Raw genomic sequence first — 20,222 nt, 5'->3', positions numbered from 1 at the left:
CCACCCAGTATTGTAATCAAAACTTACCAGAAAGCATGTAGTACTTGGCTCAGACAGTGTAGTAGTGTGGGCTCAATAGCATCTCATTAGTGTGCAAGATATTGAGAATCAGCTGCACATGCAATGGAAGAATGCACTGTGCATGCAGAGGGTTGCAATTCCATTGAACTGTGGATAGTTTAACCAAAATATGCCACAAGACCTAGAATTGCATTATGTGTGTCCCACAAAAAAAGGTTCACTGTGTCACGCCCTGAGCTTAGAGAGCCTGTTTATTTCTCTATTTGGTTAGGTCAGGGTGTGATTTGGGTGGGCATTCTAGTTTTCTATTTCTTTGTTGGCCGGGTATGGTTCCCAATCAGAGGCAGCTGTCTATCGTTGTCTCTGATTGGGAATCATACTTAAGCAGCCTGTTTTCCACCTGAGTTTGTGGGATCCTGTTTTTTTTTTTTTTTGCACAGTTGCTGTATAGCCCTGTAGAACTGTTCATTCGGTGATCTTTTGTTGGTTTTGGGTGTTCATTCTAAATAAAGTAAGATGTACACTTTCCACGCTGCGCTTTGGTCTCATTCCTACGACGGACGTAACACACTGTTTATAAGCTAACTTTATTGATGAATTTAAGCAAAATTCCCCAAATTCCCAGGGAAAGTTTCCGGAAATTTACTGGAAAGTGTCCGACTCTTTTGCAACCCTATTCCTGCATTGACACTTTGCCTGTTTGATGGTTCGTCGGGGGGCATAGCCGGATTTCTTATAATCTTCCGGGTTAGAGTCCCGCTCCTTGAAAGCGGCAGCTCTACCCTTTAGCTCAGTGCGGATGTTGCCTGTAATCCATGGCTTCTGGTTGGGGTATGTACGTACAGTCACTGTGGGGACGACGTCATCGATGCACTTATTGATAAAGCCAGTGACTGATGTGGTGTACTCCTCAATGCCATCAGAAGAATCCCGGAACATGTTCCAGTCTGTGCTAGCAAAACAGTCCTGTAGTTTAGCATCTGCTTCATCTGATCATCATTAGTCTACATTCTGTTTCTGAATTTAAATTCAAATGTTGACACCTGTTTTTTTTCTGCTTTTTTCTTCACAGGACCTGAAAAAGCCTTTTGATAAGGCCTGGAAAGACTACGAAACGAAAGTGTAAGGATTTTAATATTTTACTAGCAGCAATATGAAATTAGGTTCTGGCCCATTCACAATATTAGCGTAGAGTAGAAAGACAATCAGATGGTCATTCCATAGTCTTTTGGTCCATTAGTTTGTACTATGGCCATACTGTAGAAATCTGTTCAAGCATTTTGATAACCTTTTAGATATTGGTGCTATAATAATAGTTTGCATTTGACCGTATACAGTAATTGTCATCGGTGTAGTCCAATTTGATCATCAAATGCATAGGCAATATGTTGAATGAGATGCAATGTGATATTTGTGTTGTTCCTTGTCTGTGCTTGTAATAATCACCATTTCCCAACCAACCTCACCTTGTGGTCGTCAATTAATGAATACACCCTCAATAACAAATCATCCCTTCTGTACACCCCTCTATCCACACTGACGTCATTGTGATTTTGCATGCCAGCGGTATATGACATTTTATAGCACTCTGATATATTTTCCAAGCTGCAAAGGACATTCTATACTGAAAGGGTAATACATGTTCTTCTCCAACACCAGTCTGATGACGAGACAGTACTGACTTTGTACCAAGTTCAAAGTTCAACCGGATGCCATATCTTTGACCCCGTTTTATTTTCCTCCATTGATGCCCCCTCCCCTCTCTGCTAGTCTGCTATCAATGGAGGGCAGTACTATGCTTGATCGAGAACATCGTTGTCCCATCTGCTCTGATGTTCTTTGAGGTTTGCCGATCACAATCCGATCGGTTCTCACATCTCCATAATCTCTCGAATCTCTTCGTCTGCGATTTATTACGCCTTTCATATTTCACAGACACAAGCGATGAGACTCTTTGCCTCAAACTCTACTCTGGCCCCAACTGCCTTAACCCTTTACCCCCATGGGAATTGTGCTATAAGGATGGGGTAAATGTAAATGTATCTTACAGAAGACAAATAAAAAACATATGCATAACCATGGTAGCAATTGAAAGGAAACAGTTTCAAGATTATGGAAAAATTATTAGACCAAAGGTGAGGACACAACCGCTAATTACATTGTTGATAACAAAATCAGAAAATACTCTGTATACGTTCAGTAACATGATAAGACTACTCCTGGAAAATGTGGGGTAGGTGCAACATAAGACAAACAATTACAAGGGTTTGAGTGCGAGGGACTACCTGATGTCTCCAAGTTGCCACACAACTCTCCAAAGTGTGCACAGTTCCTAAGTAATTTCAATGCACTTTTATGATTCAAAATTCTGTTCAGAACAACCCACGGTATGATGCCATGTCATCTTGAAACTGTACCTCAAACACAGTGATCATAAACATTGACATTGTATATGACATGAGTTTTATGATAAGAAAATATGAAGCTCACATTTTGATTCACTGGTGTTTGGCTTGCTTATATGACATCAAAGCTGTATTTATTAGAATCCTCAACATATAATCTTTCAAAATACATAAAGTCCTCTTATGAGGTGTTCAGGATGTCTGCCAGTCAAAACCCATGCGCAGAACCAGAGTTGTAACTTCATATAGAGCATGTTACTGTACAGCCACTGGTTTCCAATTTAGTTGTTTATCAGTGCCCAAATCTGTAATTTTCAACCTGTATACATACGGGTACAAGTGTATATGGTTAAACTGGTTTGCAAGCACCCTGCTGTTGTCCCTACAGTTTGAGTTCCAGTTGATCTACTATCTCTGTGTCAACCGTCTTTCCTGGCTCTTGTGGCGACTGCGCTACATGTGGCTGGTTTTAGCTGTTTCTCTATTAATGTGTTAGCTTTGTAGAGGTTTTATTAATGAAAGAAGTCTCATCTTGAAGTGTTTCCGTATGACAGTTTTTGACCAAAAAAGGAAGCCACACAAAATGACTGAATACAACCCAGATGACTTTGTCTGAGGCAGATACATGTTTGTGGAGCAGCATCAGGAACTGTGACTTCTTTAAGTGCCTTTATTAATCAAATTGGTGTGGCATCACGAGTCACAATGCTGAAGGAGTAACTGCGTGATTAAGGTATTTTGGAACAGCAGTAGATGTTAGATTAACACTCAAGGTACTAAACGATATAACCGCCATCGATAAAAAACAGTACTGTGCAGCCATCTTCATCGACCTGGCCAAGGCTTTCAACTCTGTCAATCAGACTCAATAGCCTTGGTTTCTCAAATGACTGCGTCGCCTGGTTCACCAACTACTTCGCAAACAGAGTTCAGTGTGTCAAATCGGAGGGAATGTTGTCTGGACCTCTGGCAGTCTCCATGGGGGTACCACAGGGTTTAATTCTCGGGCTGTCTCTTTTCTCTGTATATATCAATGATATCGCTCTTGCCGCGGGTGATTCCCTGATCCTCTTCTACACAGACGACACCATTCTGTATACATCAGGCCCTTCTTTGGGCACTCTGTTAACTAACCTCCAAACGAGCTTCAATGCCATACAACACTCCTTCCATGGCCTCCAACTGCTCTTAAACGCTAGTAAAACCAAATGCATGCTTTTCAACCGTTCACTGCCCGCACCCGTCCGCCCTACTAGCATCACTACCCTGGACGGTTCTGACCTAGAATATGTGGACAACTACAAATACCTAGGTGTCTGGCTAGACTGTAAACTCTCCTTCCAGACTCATATTAAACATCTCCAATCCAAAATCAAGTCTAGAATCGGCTTTCTATTTCGCAACAAAGCCTCCTTCACTCACGCCGCCATACTTACCCTAGTAAAACTGACCATCCTACCAATCCTCGACTTCGGCGATGTCATCTACAAAATAGTTTCCAATACTCTACTCAGCAAACTGGATGCAGTCTATCACAGTACCATCTGTTTTGTAACCAAAGCCCTTATACCACCCACCACTGCGGCCTGTATGCTCTAGTCGGTTGGCCCTCGCTACATATTCGTCAACAGACCCTCTGGCTCCAGGTCATCTATAAGTCTATGCTAGGTAAAGCTCCACCTTATCTCACCTCACTGGTCACGATAACAACACTCACCCGTAGCACGCGCTCCAGCAGGTATATCTCACTGGTCATCCCCAAAGCCAACACACCCTTTGGCCAACCTTTCCTTCCAGTTCTCTGCTGCCAGTGACTGGAACGAATTGGAAAAATCGCTGAAGCTGGAGACTTATATTTCCCTCACTAACTTTAAACATCAGCTGTCTGAGCAGCTAACTGATAGCTGCAGTTGTACATAGTCCATCTGTAAATAGCCCACCCAATCTACCTACCTCATCCCCAGATTGTTTTTATTTACTTTTCTGCTCTTTTGCACACCAGTATCTCTACTTGCACATCATCATCTGCTAATTTATCACTCCAGTGTTAATCTGCTAAATTGTAATTACTTCGCTACTATGGCCTATTTATTGCCTACCTCCTCACGCCATTTGCACACACTGTATATAGACTTTCTTTTTTTCTATTGTGTTATTGACTGTACGCTTGTTTATTCCATGTGTAACTCTGTGTTGCTGTTTGTGTCGCACTGCTTTGCTTTATCTTGGCCAAGTTGCAGTTGTAAATAAGAACTTGTTCTCAACTAGCTTACCTGGTTAAATAAAGATGAAATAAAATTTGAAAAATAACATTTAGGGACTATACCAATATCACAATATTCGTTAGTTTCGCGGCAATGTAACTTCTTTAGGAAAACAGACGTAATGGTGGAAACAAACATAATTATGTTGTCATCCAGAGTCACATTTATTTATTTTTAAAGCTATAGCACACAATATTTTACGTACGTTTAAATCCAGCGAGAACTAGGAATGTGAAAAAACATCTAGCTGGAGCTCGTCTGAGCGGTTGGATGGATATGCCCTCACCCGCTATATACCTAATGCTGATTGGTTCTTGCCTCTATAGTACTGTCTGGTTAGAATGTGATTTGAGACCCATTACTGCAACTTGTTCACTACCACACACACACACCGGACACAGCTGCATTCATTTGAAGATGTTTATATACTTCTGGTTTGACAATGGACACAGCACTTCTTCTCCCAATGGCATGTAAGGACACTCTACTCGATCTGTAGGAAGCCACCCTATACAGAACCAAGTTGTCGATTATATAGACTGATATCATCAGAAATCAAGCGACATGAATCAGAAAATGGGGCGCCACCTGACCCACTAGTTGGTCAGAAGGTTCAAATCAACGTTTCATATCGTGGTGTAGATGTACTGTAGATCGAATTGCAATAAATTTTAGCGGGCTATCCCAGGGTAAAAACACTTTAAAAAAATCCATTACGTACCTTTGATGAAGGGAAAGGACATCAGAAGATCTTCTAGTTTCAGTTACAGCACAATAAAAATTATCATTACCGCTTACTTGGACATTACGATATGAAACGTTAATTTTAACCTTCTGACCGACTAGTGGGTCAGGCGGCACCCCACTGTCTGATTCATGTCGTTTGATTTCTGATGATTGTTGTCGATTATATCGACTGATTGGTTCTGTATAGGGTGAGGAAGCGGGTCCTGGAGTGCATCCAAGCACCCTGATTGGTTAGCATCAGCGGGTGATTGACGGGCCTGAAGGCTAATCAGACTGAAATAGACAGACTTTTTTACACAGCAGGTTTTTAAAGTACCAAAGTTTGATCTGCTTAATATTCGTTTTTTTGCCATGGGAAAAATGTTATGATACCTGTATCATCACAGCCCATATCAAATCAAATTGTATTTGTCACATGCGCCAAATAGAACAGGTCAGCAGTAGACCTTAACGTGAAATGCTTACTTACAAGTCCTTAACCAACAATGCAGTTTTAATAAAATAGTGTTAAAATATTTACTAAATAAACTTAAGTAACACAATAAAATAGCAATTATGAAGCTATATACAGGGGGTACCGGTATGAAGTCAAATGTGTGGGTACAGGTTAGTCGAGGTAATTTGTACATTACGGCTGTATTAACATTGTGGTTACTCAGCCTTACAGGAGCAGACCACAGCATTGGCTCATGCATTCACACACCACTTTGCCATCAGCTTGATGCCCCCCTCTCTGTCTGTCTGTTTTGATATGATCTGTTTTTCATTTTGTTTCTTGGTTCTGATTCGTTTGGAATGGCCTTGTTGTGTCTGTATCTTGATGCTCCCAAATGATCCAACCTGTTGACTGACTGCAGGCAGAGGTGCCAAAAACAGATGAGTCATTAACGTTGGTTTAGTGATGGACCATGGTGATGAGGGCCTAACACCCATAACAAAATGCATGAGTGAGAGGCCATCTGCTCTCAAACCTGAAGGAAAACCGGCGTCACTTGAGTCTCACTAAGCTTCTTTATGGGAGGAGCTACATGCTGCATCTTTTTATTGGGGAATAGGCTAAACTAGTTAGTAAATGGAAAAGAATGCTCTGTTGCATGGAATGGTCCCCCCGAGCTCCCCCTTCCCTCTGTATATTTCCTGTTTGGTGTACTGTCCGCTTGTGTTAGTTTCCGTGGTTGGGAATGCCACACTTTGACCCCGAATGATGTAACTTCTTGTCTTAGCACTAAGATCGAGAAGGAGAAAAAGGAGCATGCGCGGCAGCACGGCATGATCCGCACTGAGATCAGCGGGGCAGAGATAGCAGAGGAGATGGAGAAGGAGAGGAGGTTCTTCCAGCTGCAGATGTGTGAGGTGGGTAAGGAAAGTGGTGGAGCTCAGGCCTGGGTTGTCAGATTGGTGGAGCTCAGGCCTGGGTTGCCAGATTGAGTCCAGAGATGTAGTGGAGGGTTTGCTGATATTGTGAAATTCTGTCTTGCAGTATCTTCTTAAAGTGAATGAGATCAAGATCAAGAAAGGGGTGGACCTACTCCAGAATCTCATCAAATATTTCCATGCACAGTGCAAGTAAGTCCTGAAGTCATTGAAAGTTTGCATTTGACCAAATGCTCACCTCGTGGGGAAAACGGCTGATGTAGATTTGTCTCTCTCTTTAGTTTCTTTCAGGATGGGCTGAAAGCAGTAGACAACCTCAAACCCTCCATAGAGAAGCTCGCCACAGACTTACACACGGTGAGTTCCTCAAGACTACTGTTGACATCTTTATGGGTATGTAAGAACTTGCCTTTCCTGTTGAATTCCTTAAAAGTATTCTGTGTGACTTTGTATGACACCTGTGACAATTTTATGAGCTGTCTATGACCTTGCTGTGACCTCTCCAGATAAAGCAGGCCCAGGACGAGGAGAGGAAGCAACTCACTCAGCTACGGGACGTCCTCAAGTCAGCGCTGCAGGTGGAGCAGAAGGAGGTAACACCCATAGACTTAGACAACTCTAGGGCCTATAGCCTGGTTTAGCATGGGCAACGCCACTGAGGACTTTCACCATTTTGAAGTAGTCAACTGTGTGTGACTTCCTATGGGTTAAGGAAGGATCACATAATTCCATCCAGGTCATCAAAAGAGATCAGCCAATCAATTATACTCCAAATATGTTCCCTCAAAGCTGCGAGCGCACAGTAGCCCGAGGCTGCCGCGCAGAAATCAGCCCACAAAGAAATGCACAAGATTATACTCAACTTTCGAGAGCAGTGGTCACCAACCGGTTGATCGCGATCGACTGGTCAGTCTCCGAGGCATTTATAGCGATGATAAAGCATTGTGTTTCTATTGATTTTTTATTCGCCCCGGGCTGTTGGCGGTAGGTGCATCCGATTCAGCTGCCCTGCTCGCCGGGTAGGCAAACTGTGGCTATTTTGAGGGAACATTGCTCCTGAGAAAACCTTCCATAGCTACAGGTGGCTATAAATACAAACCTTGGCTTTATACCTGTTCAGACAACAGACTCCTGGTGGCAGTATGCACCATATCTGTTTGTTTAGCCGCTACCCATGTCGCTGTCACAGATACAAAGGAACCCCCTCTATCAACCTTTAATGGTTACACCCACCAATGACACACATACAGTACACACACACACACGGCAACACTCTACTGGCCGAGTCTTTTCACTGTCACAAGCCCAAGCCCTCTTCTGGCCGAGTCTTTTCACTGTCACAAGCCCAAGCCCTCTTCTGGCCGAGTCTTTTCACTGTCACAAGCCCTCTTCTGGCCGATTCTTTTCACTGTCACAAGCCCAAGTTAGACATCCACTAATATAGCTGTCTGTATCTCATCTAGGGATGCATTTAGGTGTTCAAAACAATGATGTACATAACCAAAGCCCCCTTCACTCCCTGTCAACTTTAGCAAGCTCATTTGAAAGAAACCCATTAATGGTAAATGGTGCACTCTTACGATGTGCTTAATACTGTCTTTTACCGGATGCTTTTATCAAAAGTGACTTTTAGTTACCACATGTACTTGTGTACTTCCTGGCTCTAGCTATTATGTGGAGAATTAGGCTACTGTCTGTTTTATCAGTCTGTTCTGTTCTTTACTTCACTGCTTCCGCCTCTTTGTGAACCAAGTCTAGGAGAGTAAGTTTATCTTCTGCACCTCCTTTCTGTGCTTGTCTATCTGGTTGTGGTGTTTTGTCAAGCATTTTCAATAGAGAGAGTTGGTGGTGGTGGTGGGGGGGGGGCTGAAAAGCAAAGGTTCACTACATTCAGAACCCTGAAGACGTTCTTTTAGAATATCTTCCAAAGGTCTTTGCCTTGGCCCCCCCCCCTCAGCTCTGTGACGAGGTGATGTCACTAGTGCATGACCCCAGGGCTCTGCTTGTCTTATGTACATAGTGTAGCAGTATCTCAATAGTCTAAAGATGCTCCCCTTCCTTGTCTCCTCTCTTCACCTGCACTAAAAGCAGTGGATGGGTGAAAGCACATGCTGCAGCCAGCATCCCGAGCCGTCATATTCTCCTATCCTGTAATTTTCAGATTAGAGCTGACAAAAGAAAAGGTACCAGGAGAGGAAGCCACTGTAGACAATTGAGATGCACCCCACCAAAACTCACTGGCTGAGGTGTCTTGTGCCCACTGTACATAGATCCTTATATATGTGTGTGTGTGTGTGTGTGTGTGTGTGTGTGTGCTCGTGTGCTGGTATTGTTGAAGGAGTCCCAGGTGAGACAGAGCGCCACCTACAGTTTGCACCAGCCTCAGGGCAACAAGGAGCATGGTACCGAGCGCTGTGGGAACCTCTACAAGAAGAGTGACGGGTCAGTTTCTTGTTTTCTTCTGTTAAACGTGTAGCATCTTAACATTAAAATAACCAAATGTAAGGTCAGACCGAACAAACAAACACACACAAAGTTCTGTCAGGTAATTAGTGGCGAACGTGTATAAAGATGGCAGAATTCAGATATGACGTCATTGTTTTAATACTATCCACTGAGTTTTTAAACAATGGCGTGCAATATGGTTCAGTGTGCAAATAAATCAGTTTTTCAAATTGCCCGGCATCTTGAAGCAAAAATGTTGATCTTGTATACTCTGCTCATGACCATACACAAACATAGTAACAGAGAGCAATGTACAATACGGCAAACTTAACAAAACAAGGAATTTGTGGTAAGTTTATGGGGGCCGCCATCTTTATGGACCTATCTTATTGCTGATACTGCATGTAAGGAAATCCATATTCCATGTTATTTTTATGGTTGAGCTTCTCCCCGGAGACATGAATACACTGCCCAGACTGTACCCCATTACTTATGCATGTACATATTAATGAGCACTGGTGTGGTTGACGTTAATAATTCATTAGCCATGTCTGTTCAGTTACAATGTGGATTCATGTCGAGTTTAGTGTGTCACACTGGCACTGGGGTGTTATGTCGGTGTGTCACAATATGTCGTGTGCCCCCCCCTCCCCACCTCCCTAGGTTAAGGAAAGTGTGGCAGAAGAGAAAGTGTTCAGTGAAGAACGGATACCTTACCATATCACATGGGACGGTGAGTAATGTGCCGACGAGCACGGACACGCACACTGACACATACGCACACACAGAGCGCAAGACAACCTAGTCCTAGCCAGTTAGCATTCATTTAAAGTAGGCTAACGGCACTAGCCTGTTCTCTTAATGGAGATGAAGCACTCCATCTCACTCATTCTGTCAAACCAGACTGTTCACTGGTTGTCAAACATCTCAGGCATCAGACATGCCCAAAATGGAGCACTTTGGGTTCATTTAGCTAAAATGGTGGTAGCTTTAGATTTAGAATCACTCAAACACCTCAAAGAATGTTATACACTACATGACCAAAAGTATGTGGACACCTGTTGAACATCTCATTCCAAAATCATGGGCATTAATATGGAGTTGGTCCCCCCTTTGCTGCTATAACAGCCTCCACTCCTCACTTTCCACTAGATGTTGGAACATTGCTGCAGGGACTTGCTTCCATTCAACCACAAGTGCATTAGTCAGGTTAGGCGATAGGGCCTTGCTCGCAGTCAGCGTTCCAATTCATCCCAAAGGTGTCCAATGGGGTTTAGGTCAGGGCTCTGTGCAGGCCAGTCAAGTTCTTCCATACTGATCTCAACAAACCATTTCTGTATGGACCTCGCTTTGTGCACGAGGCATTGTCAAGCCGAAACAGGAAGGGGCTTGTAGAATGTGATTGTATGCTGTAGCGTTAAGATTTCCCTTCACTGGAACTAAGGGGCCTAGCCCGAACCACAAAAAACAGCCCCAGACCATTATTCCTCCTCCACCAAACTTTACCGTTGGCACTATGCATTGGGGCAGGTAGCGTTCTCCTGGCATCCACCAATCCCAGATTCCTCTGTTGGACTGCCAGATTGTGAAGCGTGATTCATCACTCCAGAAAACGTCCACAGGCGGCAAGCTTTACACCACTCCAGCCAACACATTGCGCATGGTGATCTTAGGCTTGTGTGCGGTTGCTCGGCCATGGAAGCCAATTTCATGAAGCTCCGGACGAACAGTTTTTGTGCTGACATTGCTTCCAGAGGCAGTTTAGAACTCCGTAGTGACATCTGAGGACAGACCATTTTTACGCGCTTCAGCACTTGGCGGTCCCCTTCTGTGAGTTTGTGTGGCCTACCACTTCGCAGCTGAGCCGTTGTTGCTCCTAGATGTTTCCACTTTACAATAACAGAACTTACAGTTGACCGGGGCAGCTCTAGCAGGGCAGAAATTTGACACACTAACTTGTTGGAAAGGTGGCATCCTATGACAGTGCCACGTTGAAAGTCGCTATGCTTTTCAGTAAGGCCATTCTACTGCCAATGTTTGTCTGTGGAGATTGCATGGCTGTGTGCTCGATTTTACATACCTGTCATCAACGGGTGTGGCAGAAATAGCCAAATCCACTAAATTGAAGAGGTGTCCACATACTTTTGTATATTTAGTGTATACAGTGCCTTGCGAAAGTATTCGGCCCCCTTGAACTTTGCGACCTTTTGCCACATTTCAGGCTTCAAACATAAAGATATAAAACTGTATTTTTTTGTGAAGAATCAACAACAAGTGGGACACAATCATGAAGTGGAACGACATTTATTGGATATTTCTAACTTTTTTAACAAATCAAAAACTGAAAAATTGGGCGTGCAAAATTATTCAGCCCCTTTACTTTCAGTGCAGCAAACTCTCTCCAGAAGTTCAGTGAGGATCTCTGAATGATCCAATGTTGACCTAAATGACTAATGATGATAAATACAATCCACCTGTGTGTAATCAAGTCTCCGTATAAATGCACCTGCACTGTGATAGTCTCAGAGGTCCGTTAAAAGCGCAGAGAGCATCATGAAGAACAAGGAACACACCAGGCAGGTCCGAGATACTGTTGTGAAGAAGTTTAAAGCCGGATTTGGATACAAAAAGATTTCCCAAGCTTTAAACATCCCAAGGAGCACTGTGCAAGCGATAATATTGAAATGGAAGGAGTATCAGACCACTGCAAATCTACCAAGACCTGGCCGTCCCTCTAAACTTTCAGCTCATACAAGGAGAAGACTGATCATAGATGCAGCCAAGAGGCCCATGATCACTCTGGATGAACTGCAGAGATCTACAGCTGAGGTGGGAGACTCTGTCCATAGGACAACAATCAGTTGTATATTGCACAAATCTGGCCTTTATGGAAGAGTGGCAAGAAAAAAGCAATTTCTTAAAGATATCCATAAAAAGTGTCGTTTAAAGTTTGCCACAAGCCACCTGGGAGACACACCAAACATGTGGAAGAAGGTGCTCTGGTCAGATGAAACCAAAATTTAACTTTTTGGCAACAATGCAAAACATTATGTTTGGCGTAAAAGCAATACAGCTGAACACCATCCCCACTGTCAAACATGGTGGTGGCAGCATCATGGTTTGGGCCTGCTTTTCTTCAGCAGGGACAGGGAAGATGGTTAAATTGATTGATGGGAAGATGGATGGAGCCAAATACAGGACCATTCTGGAAGAAAATCTGATGGCGTCTGCAAAAGACCTGAGACTGGGACGGAGATTTGTCTTCCAACAAGACAATGATCCAAAACATAAAGCAAAATCTACAATGGAATGGTTCAAAAATAAACATATCCAGGTGTTAGAATGGCCAAGTCAAAGTCCAGACCTGAATCCAATCGAGAATCTGTGGAAAGAACTGAAAATTGCTGTTCACAAATGCTCTCCATCCAACCTCACTGAGCTCGAGCTGTTTTGCAAGGAGGAATGGGAAATAATGTCAGTCTCTCGATGTGCAAAACTGATAGAGACATACCCCAAGCGACTTACAGCTGTAATCGCAGCAAAAGGTGGCGCTACAAAGTATTAACTTAAGGGGCCTGAATAATTTTGCACGCCCAATTTTTCAGTTTTTGATTTGTTAAAAAAGTTTGAAATATCCAATAAATCTCGTTCCACTTCATGATTGTGTCCCACTTGTTTTTGATTCTTCACAAAAAAATACAGTTTTATATCTTTATGTTTGAAGCCTGAAATGTGGCAAAAGGTCGCAAAGTTCAAGGGGGCCGAATACTTTCGCAAGGCACTGTATATCCTGGATGCATCCCAAATCGCACCCTATTCCCTAGATAATGCTTACTATTGACCAGGGCTCTGGTGCCGTTTGGGACACAGGCCTTGTGTCAGGCTAGCCCACTGAGTGACTTTACAAGCACCAGGGACTCACCGGTCTATTGATTTCCTCTACTCTGCTTTCGCTAAAGCAGGCTCTACTTCACTCCATTACCCTAGATTTACTCTCTCTCTCGCTGTCTCTCTCACTTCATCGCTGTCTTAAGTCATCTTCCTCTCTCCTCTCGCTCTCTGTCTCTCTGTCTCTCTCTCTCTCTCTCCCTCTTTCAAAAGGCACACATACACAAACACGCCAGGTTGAGGGAGGGAAGGAATCAGGGTTGGTTTTGAAGCACCCTGAGCACAAACCGTGTTCCTGGTTTCACCCACCACTGCAGAGCACCACAGTCAGCAGACAGGCCCATGCTAACAGACCTTAACACAGGGGGAAATATTCCTTATGAAAACATCATAAGAGAGTCTCAATGTTATGTTCTAATAACTAAGGGGGAAGAGTAATGTAGTGTTATGTTGTAATGACTGAGGGGGAGGTAGTGTTATGTTGTAATGACAGGGGGAGGTAGTGTTATTTTATGTTGTAATAACTAAGGGGGAAGGGCAATGGGGTGTTATGTTGTAATAACTAAGGGGGAATGGCAATGGGGTGTTATGTTGTAATAACTAAGGGGGAATGGGGATGTCGCAGTGCTGTGCTGTGCTGATTCACAGGTAGACCTGTATGTGATTGCGATGCATTTTTAGGGGTCATAATATGTTTACTTTCATAGTATATAATTTATAATGTGAGTCCATGTAGGCTAAATGGATTAATTGGGTAAATTGACACTGGGCGAAGCTTTGTAACATTGCTAGTCCTAACAGGTATTTTTGGTGTGGCAGGGTGTAGTTTCCTTCATGCTTTCTGTTTGCTGATTCTGATGTTCTTCTTTCCTGTCCTCCTCCTTCTCTCTATCGCTCTCTCTACTCCCCCCTCCTTCCCCTTCAGACAAATCGACCGCCGGCAAAACTCAACCTCCTCACCTGCCAGGTGAAACACAACCCAGAGGAGAAGAAGAGCTTTGACCTCATCTCACGTAGGTTTACTCTGCCTTTTACCCCCTCTATTCCCTCTGTGTGTTATAGGAATACCACTACAAATGGACCCCGCTGGGTTCTCACAGGGCCTGCCCTGCACACTCTGGTACCGAACCTTGTGTTCTCACAGGGCCTGTCCTGCACACTGCGGTACCACACCTTGTATTCTCACAGGGCCTGTCCTGCACACTGCGGTACCACACCTTGTATTCTCACAGGGCCTGCCCTGCACACTGCAGTACCACACCTTGTATTCTCACAGGGCCTGCCCTGCACACTGTGGTACCGAACCTTGTATTCTCACAGGGCCTGCCCTGCACACTGCGGTACCACACCTTGTATTCTCACAGGGCCTGCCCTGCACACTGCGGTACCACACCTTGTATTCTCACAGGGCCTGCCCTGCACACTGCGGTACCGAACCTTGTATTCTCACAGGGCCTGCACACTGCTGTACCTCAACTTGCATTCTCAGAGGGCCTGGCCTGCACACTGCGGTGCCTCATCGGCCGTGATTTGGTGTCCCATAGGGCGGCGCACAATTGGCCCAGCGTCGTCCAGGTTTGGCCAGGGTAGGCCGTCATTGTAAATAAGAATTTGTTCTTAACTGACTTGCCAAGTTAAATAAAGGTTAAAATAAAATAAAAATATATATATATTCAATTTGTAAATCTGATAAAGGAAATGCTGGCTTATAGACATGGCAGAACAAGACCGGATACTTTTTTTTTGGGGAAGAATGACAGTGCTCGTTATTGAGTACAGAGAAATCTACTGCAGAAAAACAAGTGCAGGGAGGAAACTCACAGAAAAAGGCAAAGTGGTTGCCAATAGGGCTCTATATGAAAGGAAATCGCAGCTATTCTGTGGAATGCGGGCAGGAAAGGAGTTGTGAATAGTTGAATCGCTGTAGGAGTTCTATTCAGGGAAGAATCAATACTTTGTGCCTCAACATTACCCTCTCCGAATCTACAGCCTTTTAAGAATTTCATCCACGTTCCTTTGTTCCGTATTCTCACGTAATCTCATGTAACCAAGGGAGATGGAGCTAAAATTAGTTTTCATTCTTCCTCCATTCACCCTCTTCATCCTCCATTCACCCTCTTCATCCTCCATTCACCCTCTTCTTCCTCCATTCACCCTCTTCTTCCTCCATTCACCCTCTTCATCCTCCATTCACCCTCTTCTTTCTTCAGTCAGGTTTTGGGGATTTGCTTTGAGTTTAGCTGAGTGGTGACTTCGTCCTTTCATAAACACTGGGCCAAGATGAGTGCTGTCGTCAGGCTGTCACCCTGCTGTCAACAGGAAGCACAACACAATGGGAAACACCACTAGGACTATGAAAGGGCTCACTCTGGTGTGGTGGAAACAGAGAGATGCTGCTCTCCTTTCTGTGTGCGGTGTTGGCCTTCTGTAGGGGTGGGGTGGGGGGGAGAAGTCAGGAGAGAGCAGTCAGGTTGGAGAAGAATTGAAGAGTACACAATATGACTTTCACAAGTTTCATGCTTTCTGTGTGCAGTGCAGTACGATGGGACGTTTGGTAAACTAACCTCTGTCTTGAGTAGATTCCACATGACTTCAAATCCCAACCTCTGTGTCCTTCTATATTGTCCTATTGGTTGCTGTGTTAGTTCTAGGTATTTTACTGTACTGTATGTAGTGGACAGCTGTGAAAGAGTTTCCTGTTTCTTATTTAGGCCTGGTACACACAGGCTTGTCAGCCGGGTGCTGGGATGGGCTCTGAAGGGAATTGCTCTCCGTTCTTACATCTTCTTATCTTTGATTAATTTCTTATTCCACTATGTCTCTGACCCAGCCACTTCTCTCTCTCTCTCTCTCTCTCTCTCTCTCTCTCTCTCTCAGATGACAGAACGTATCACTTTCAGACTGAGGACGACTCAGAATGTCAGATGTAAGTCTGTGTTCCTTCCTTTTTGTGAAGTGTGTGTGTGTCCTGTTATCCCTGATCCATCTTTCCACACAGAGGTTTCCCTGTCCTCATCCCGTCTTTACACACACTCTATCACATACTCACACACTCCCCCTCCACCTGTGTGCTGTGCGTTTTCAGATGGATCTCTGTGCTGCAGAACAGTAAGGAGGAAGCGTTGAATAATGCTTTTAAGGGAGACCAGCACGTTGGGGAGAACAACATCGTCCAGGAGCTGACCAAGGCCATCCTGGGAGAGGTCAAGAGGATGACCGGCAACGATGTCTGCTGTGACTGCAGAGCGCCCAGTGAGTGACAGGGAGAAACACACGTTAATACATGCTCGCACATTGGATATACACACACCACTCAAGTCATTTTAGTGCACAAAACCACCTGTGTTTAATTCATTATAACTGTTGTACATTTATAAAGGCTGTAATAAGGAGCCACAAGCTATTATAAATAGTTATAGCAAGTGTTATTTAGTGTGCTAGAGGTCACTTTAATTAAATAATTAATTATACAGGTTATTCACAGACACTGTTACCAAAGTATTCAGGTCAAGTTTATTGAACAACTCTATGCAGTCACTTTACACGGACATTGTAGGGAACGAGGAATGCCCATGAGCCAGTTATTTAGGTTCGACTGCAGCCAGTCGCTAACCTGAATCAGAAATAGCTCTCCCTTCAAAGCACATGCAGGTAGTCCCTACCAAGGACACTGTGACCTACTTACATGTTTTCTCTCTCTTTCTCTCTCTTTCTCTCTCTCTCTCTCTCTCTTTCTCTCTCTCTCTCTCTCGCTCTCTTTTTCTCTCTCTCTTTCTCTCTCTCTCTTTTTCATTCTTTCTTTTCCCCCAGACCCCACGTGGCTCTCCACTAACCTGGGCATCCTGACGTGTATAGAGTGTTCTGGGATCCACAGGGAGTTGGGAGTCCACTACTCCAGGATCCAGTCCCTCACGCTGGACGTCCTCAGCACCTCTGAACTCTTGGTGAGAAGAATTCTAGAATGATAGCATCACCATTTTCACTAGGTGTTCTAGTGCTTTGCTCTGCCTTGTCTGATGGTAACTCATGCTATTTCACCACTAATGGCTAGGAGCATCCATCTGGCTGATGCACTGCAGCCATTTTTCATCCAGAACTCTCTCCACAAATCAGCTATTTCTCCACTTTCACATTATGGCATTGAAGTGCTGTGACAGTGAGAAGTGTAGTCGTATTGGAAAGTTAAAATCATTTGCACACAGGTGTCTCATAAAGTGGTACCAAAACACATCCGCTTAGCTTACTTAGCAAAACCTCCTATTGGAAAACAATAGCTCGCCCATCACACATTAGCTGATGTAAAAGTTATTTCACAGTGCAGCTGATTTACTGCTGGTAGGTGAGCACCAAGGATATCAACACTCCTGGCCTGATTCTACTGAACTCTCCTTCCTCTGCTGCGCTCCATTGGGATAGATAGACATTACAGGATAACAGAGGCTTGAAGCTGCTTCCACCTTGCATGTTTCACATTTTATCTGGCTTTCTAATATCAATTTGGTGCAATTTATTGCCCATGAATCATTTGGGGCTGAAATGTTTTTGTCGCTAATTTAAGATGATTTCCCTTGGTAAGACGCCAGTGTTTCACATTATTTAGCCACAAGGAGATGGGTGGAAACGCATACTGTTTTTCCTCTCTCTCTCTCTCTCTCTCTCTCACACACCATTGATTTAAGCATTTGTTGAAGTGGCAGAGCAGAAGAAATGGAGCTTGAAATAAATATGTACAGTAAAAACTGTAGAACCCTCATTTGTACTTTTATGACCTCTGTTCTCTGGTAAGCGCTAAACTGTGTGTGTGTTTTACCACACAGCTGGCCAAGAACGTGGGGAATGCAGGCTTTAATGACATCATGGAGGCGTGTCTTTCTGCGGAAGATGTGGTCAAACCCAACCCTGCCAGTGACATGTAAGTTCTCTCTCTCTGTTTTTCTCCATCCCTCTAGTTCTCCTAGATTTGTTCTGTCTCTTTCCTCACACATATACACTCTATCCTCTCCTTCTCTCATCAGTCTTTTTCAGTTTCTATCCCCCTGTCTTCCTCCATCTCTCTCTTTCTCTGTTTTGCCTTCTCACCACCTCTCCATCTCTCCCTCTCTGTCGCTCTCTCTGTCTCCCCTTCCCACCACCTCTCCATCTCTCTCTCTCGCTCTCAGTGCCGCTCTCTCTCTCTCTCTCTCTCTGTCTCCCCTTCCCACCACCTCTCCATCTCTCTCTCTCTCTCTCTCTCTCTCTCTCTCTCTCTTTCTCGGTCTCCCCTTCCCACCACCTCTCCATCGCTCTCTCTCTAATCCCTCTTCTGGCTGGTGAGAAGTGTTTGAGCCCCCAGCCCACTTCTCAGGATGAGGTTACAATTGCCCTCGCAGTGAAAGTGACTGTAGGAGCAGATGGGCCTGTGACCTATTGGAAACATGTCACCACAAAGACACTCATAACCATTTATTATGAATGGAGCAATCAGGACTGGATCCCTAACTGAAAACATTTTCATTCAATAAGCCTTAGGAAAAAATGCATTCTGTTGTACAACACAAGTCAAATTGAGCACACACATAAGAAATGTAATTTATCCCTCTTTAGATGTATTGAGTTCTAACTCATACTTGGTGTACCCATTTGAATGGTCTTTCTCTCTCTGGTACAGGCAAGCCCGTAAGGACTTCATCACAGCCAAGTACACAGAGAAGCGTTTTGCCAGAAGGAAGTGTCCAGACGGGGTGTCCAAGCTGCATACGCTCTGTGACGCAGTCAAGTCCCGGGACATCTTCTCTCTGATCCAGGTGTATGCTGAGGGAGTGGACCTGATGGAGCCCATCCCCCTGGCCAACGGACACGTGAGTCTACATGCCCTTCCTAACACACCTAACACACCAATATCTGTCCCACTAGCATGCTGGCGCGGATCTTTTCTTATCGGACGTTGTCCTTTCCAGGCCATCACAGTACGTCTCGGCTCGGCTCAGCAGTGTGACTCAATCCCAACTGTAACCAACACATTTTTGCTTGGATAGTGAGGGGTGGTTTTGTTTATTAACATTTGTCCAGCTGTAGTGGAATTAAAATGGCTGTATCTTTTCACAGCCCCATACTCTTCTGTGGGCTGTGAAAAACAACTTCTCCTGGCAGTGTAAATGCTTTGTATAATACATGAATCATCACTCACTACAAACATCTGGCTCATATTCAGGGCTACTACTGCTACTACTGCCAATAGCAAAGCAGACTATCAAAAGCAGACTGTGATGTCAGCTCCTCCATTTTGGCTCTGGTGCCTGTTGTGTCGCTGAGGTCTCAACACGGCCATTTTGGATCTTGTGTGTGTGGTTACAGGAACACGGTGAAACGGCCCTTCACTTAGCGGTCAGATTAGTGGACAGGACCTCGCTCCATATCGTCGACTTCCTCACTCAAAACAGGTAAGGGAATAAAGGAAAATGCCAATAAGCTATTTGTAGAAACATGACTTGTCATTTGGCCATACATAACCATGTCATGACCAGTAACTGCTAATGTTAGCTTCTTTTATTCACTTTTATTCATTTAGAAAATATACAATTGATAGAATAACAAGATACAATATAAGTACATAACATTAGAAAATAACAAACATCACAGCCACCATAAACAATTAATTAACTCCTTTATCATCAGGGTGTTAAACTACCCTAGTGGCACCAGGGAATCCAAATGTAATGATTCCAAAATTGTGGAGCCGGATTTATCTAGTTCGGTGGAGAACTGAGGAGTCTTGAGTTAACCAACCCTGTGAAACAGATTTAGTAACTCAGGTTTTTATACGTTAACAACAAAGTTAGGTAAGTCGAAAGCTTGTAGAGTAGAGCTTTGTAAACAAAAATGGAATAGTGAAGTGATCTACGGTACTTTTAATGAGGACCAGCCAATCTTTTGATACAGGATGCAGTGGTCAGTATTTAAACTGTCACCTATGATAAAGCGAAGGGCACTATGGTAGACGTCATCCAAAGGTTTAAGAGAAGTGGCTGCTACAGTCTGGTAAATGGTGTCACCATAGACAGTTCAATGCCATACAGCACTCCTTCCGTGGCCTCCAACT

At 44.0% G+C, this 20,222-nt stretch overlaps 1 protein-coding gene across 4 annotated transcripts in view; it reads left to right on the top strand.

Moving 5' to 3' along the window:
- LOC110498112 (arf-GAP with SH3 domain, ANK repeat and PH domain-containing protein 2) overlaps window positions 1-20,222 on the top strand; it is a 105,327-nt gene that overhangs the window by 66,809 nt on the left and 18,296 nt on the right. For all 4 annotated transcript variants that reach the window (XM_090211478.1, XM_036955080.2, XM_036955079.2 and 1 more), the window contains exons 5-18: window positions 1,094-1,143; window positions 6,661-6,790; window positions 6,918-7,003; window positions 7,093-7,168; window positions 7,318-7,404; window positions 9,150-9,253; window positions 9,920-9,989; window positions 14,070-14,157; window positions 16,022-16,070; window positions 16,230-16,396; window positions 16,955-17,088; window positions 17,962-18,056; window positions 18,792-18,981; window positions 19,478-19,563. In XM_090211478.1, coding sequence (XP_090067604.1) covers window positions 1,094-1,143; window positions 6,661-6,790; window positions 6,918-7,003; window positions 7,093-7,168; window positions 7,318-7,404; window positions 9,150-9,253; window positions 9,920-9,989; window positions 14,070-14,157; window positions 16,022-16,070; window positions 16,230-16,396; window positions 16,955-17,088; window positions 17,962-18,056; window positions 18,792-18,981; window positions 19,478-19,563 — 1,412 coding nt within the window. The remainder of the gene's footprint in view (window positions 1-1,093; window positions 1,144-6,660; window positions 6,791-6,917; window positions 7,004-7,092; window positions 7,169-7,317; window positions 7,405-9,149; window positions 9,254-9,919; window positions 9,990-14,069; window positions 14,158-16,021; window positions 16,071-16,229; window positions 16,397-16,954; window positions 17,089-17,961; window positions 18,057-18,791; window positions 18,982-19,477; window positions 19,564-20,222) is intronic.

Source organism: Oncorhynchus mykiss, chromosome 19 (genome assembly GCF_057628025.1).
Source record: "Oncorhynchus mykiss isolate SJ-2025 chromosome 19, ASM5762802v1, whole genome shotgun sequence".
Lineage (NCBI taxonomy): Eukaryota > Metazoa > Chordata > Actinopteri > Salmoniformes > Salmonidae > Oncorhynchus > Oncorhynchus mykiss.
This window is presented reverse-complemented; position numbering and strand designations above follow the sequence as displayed.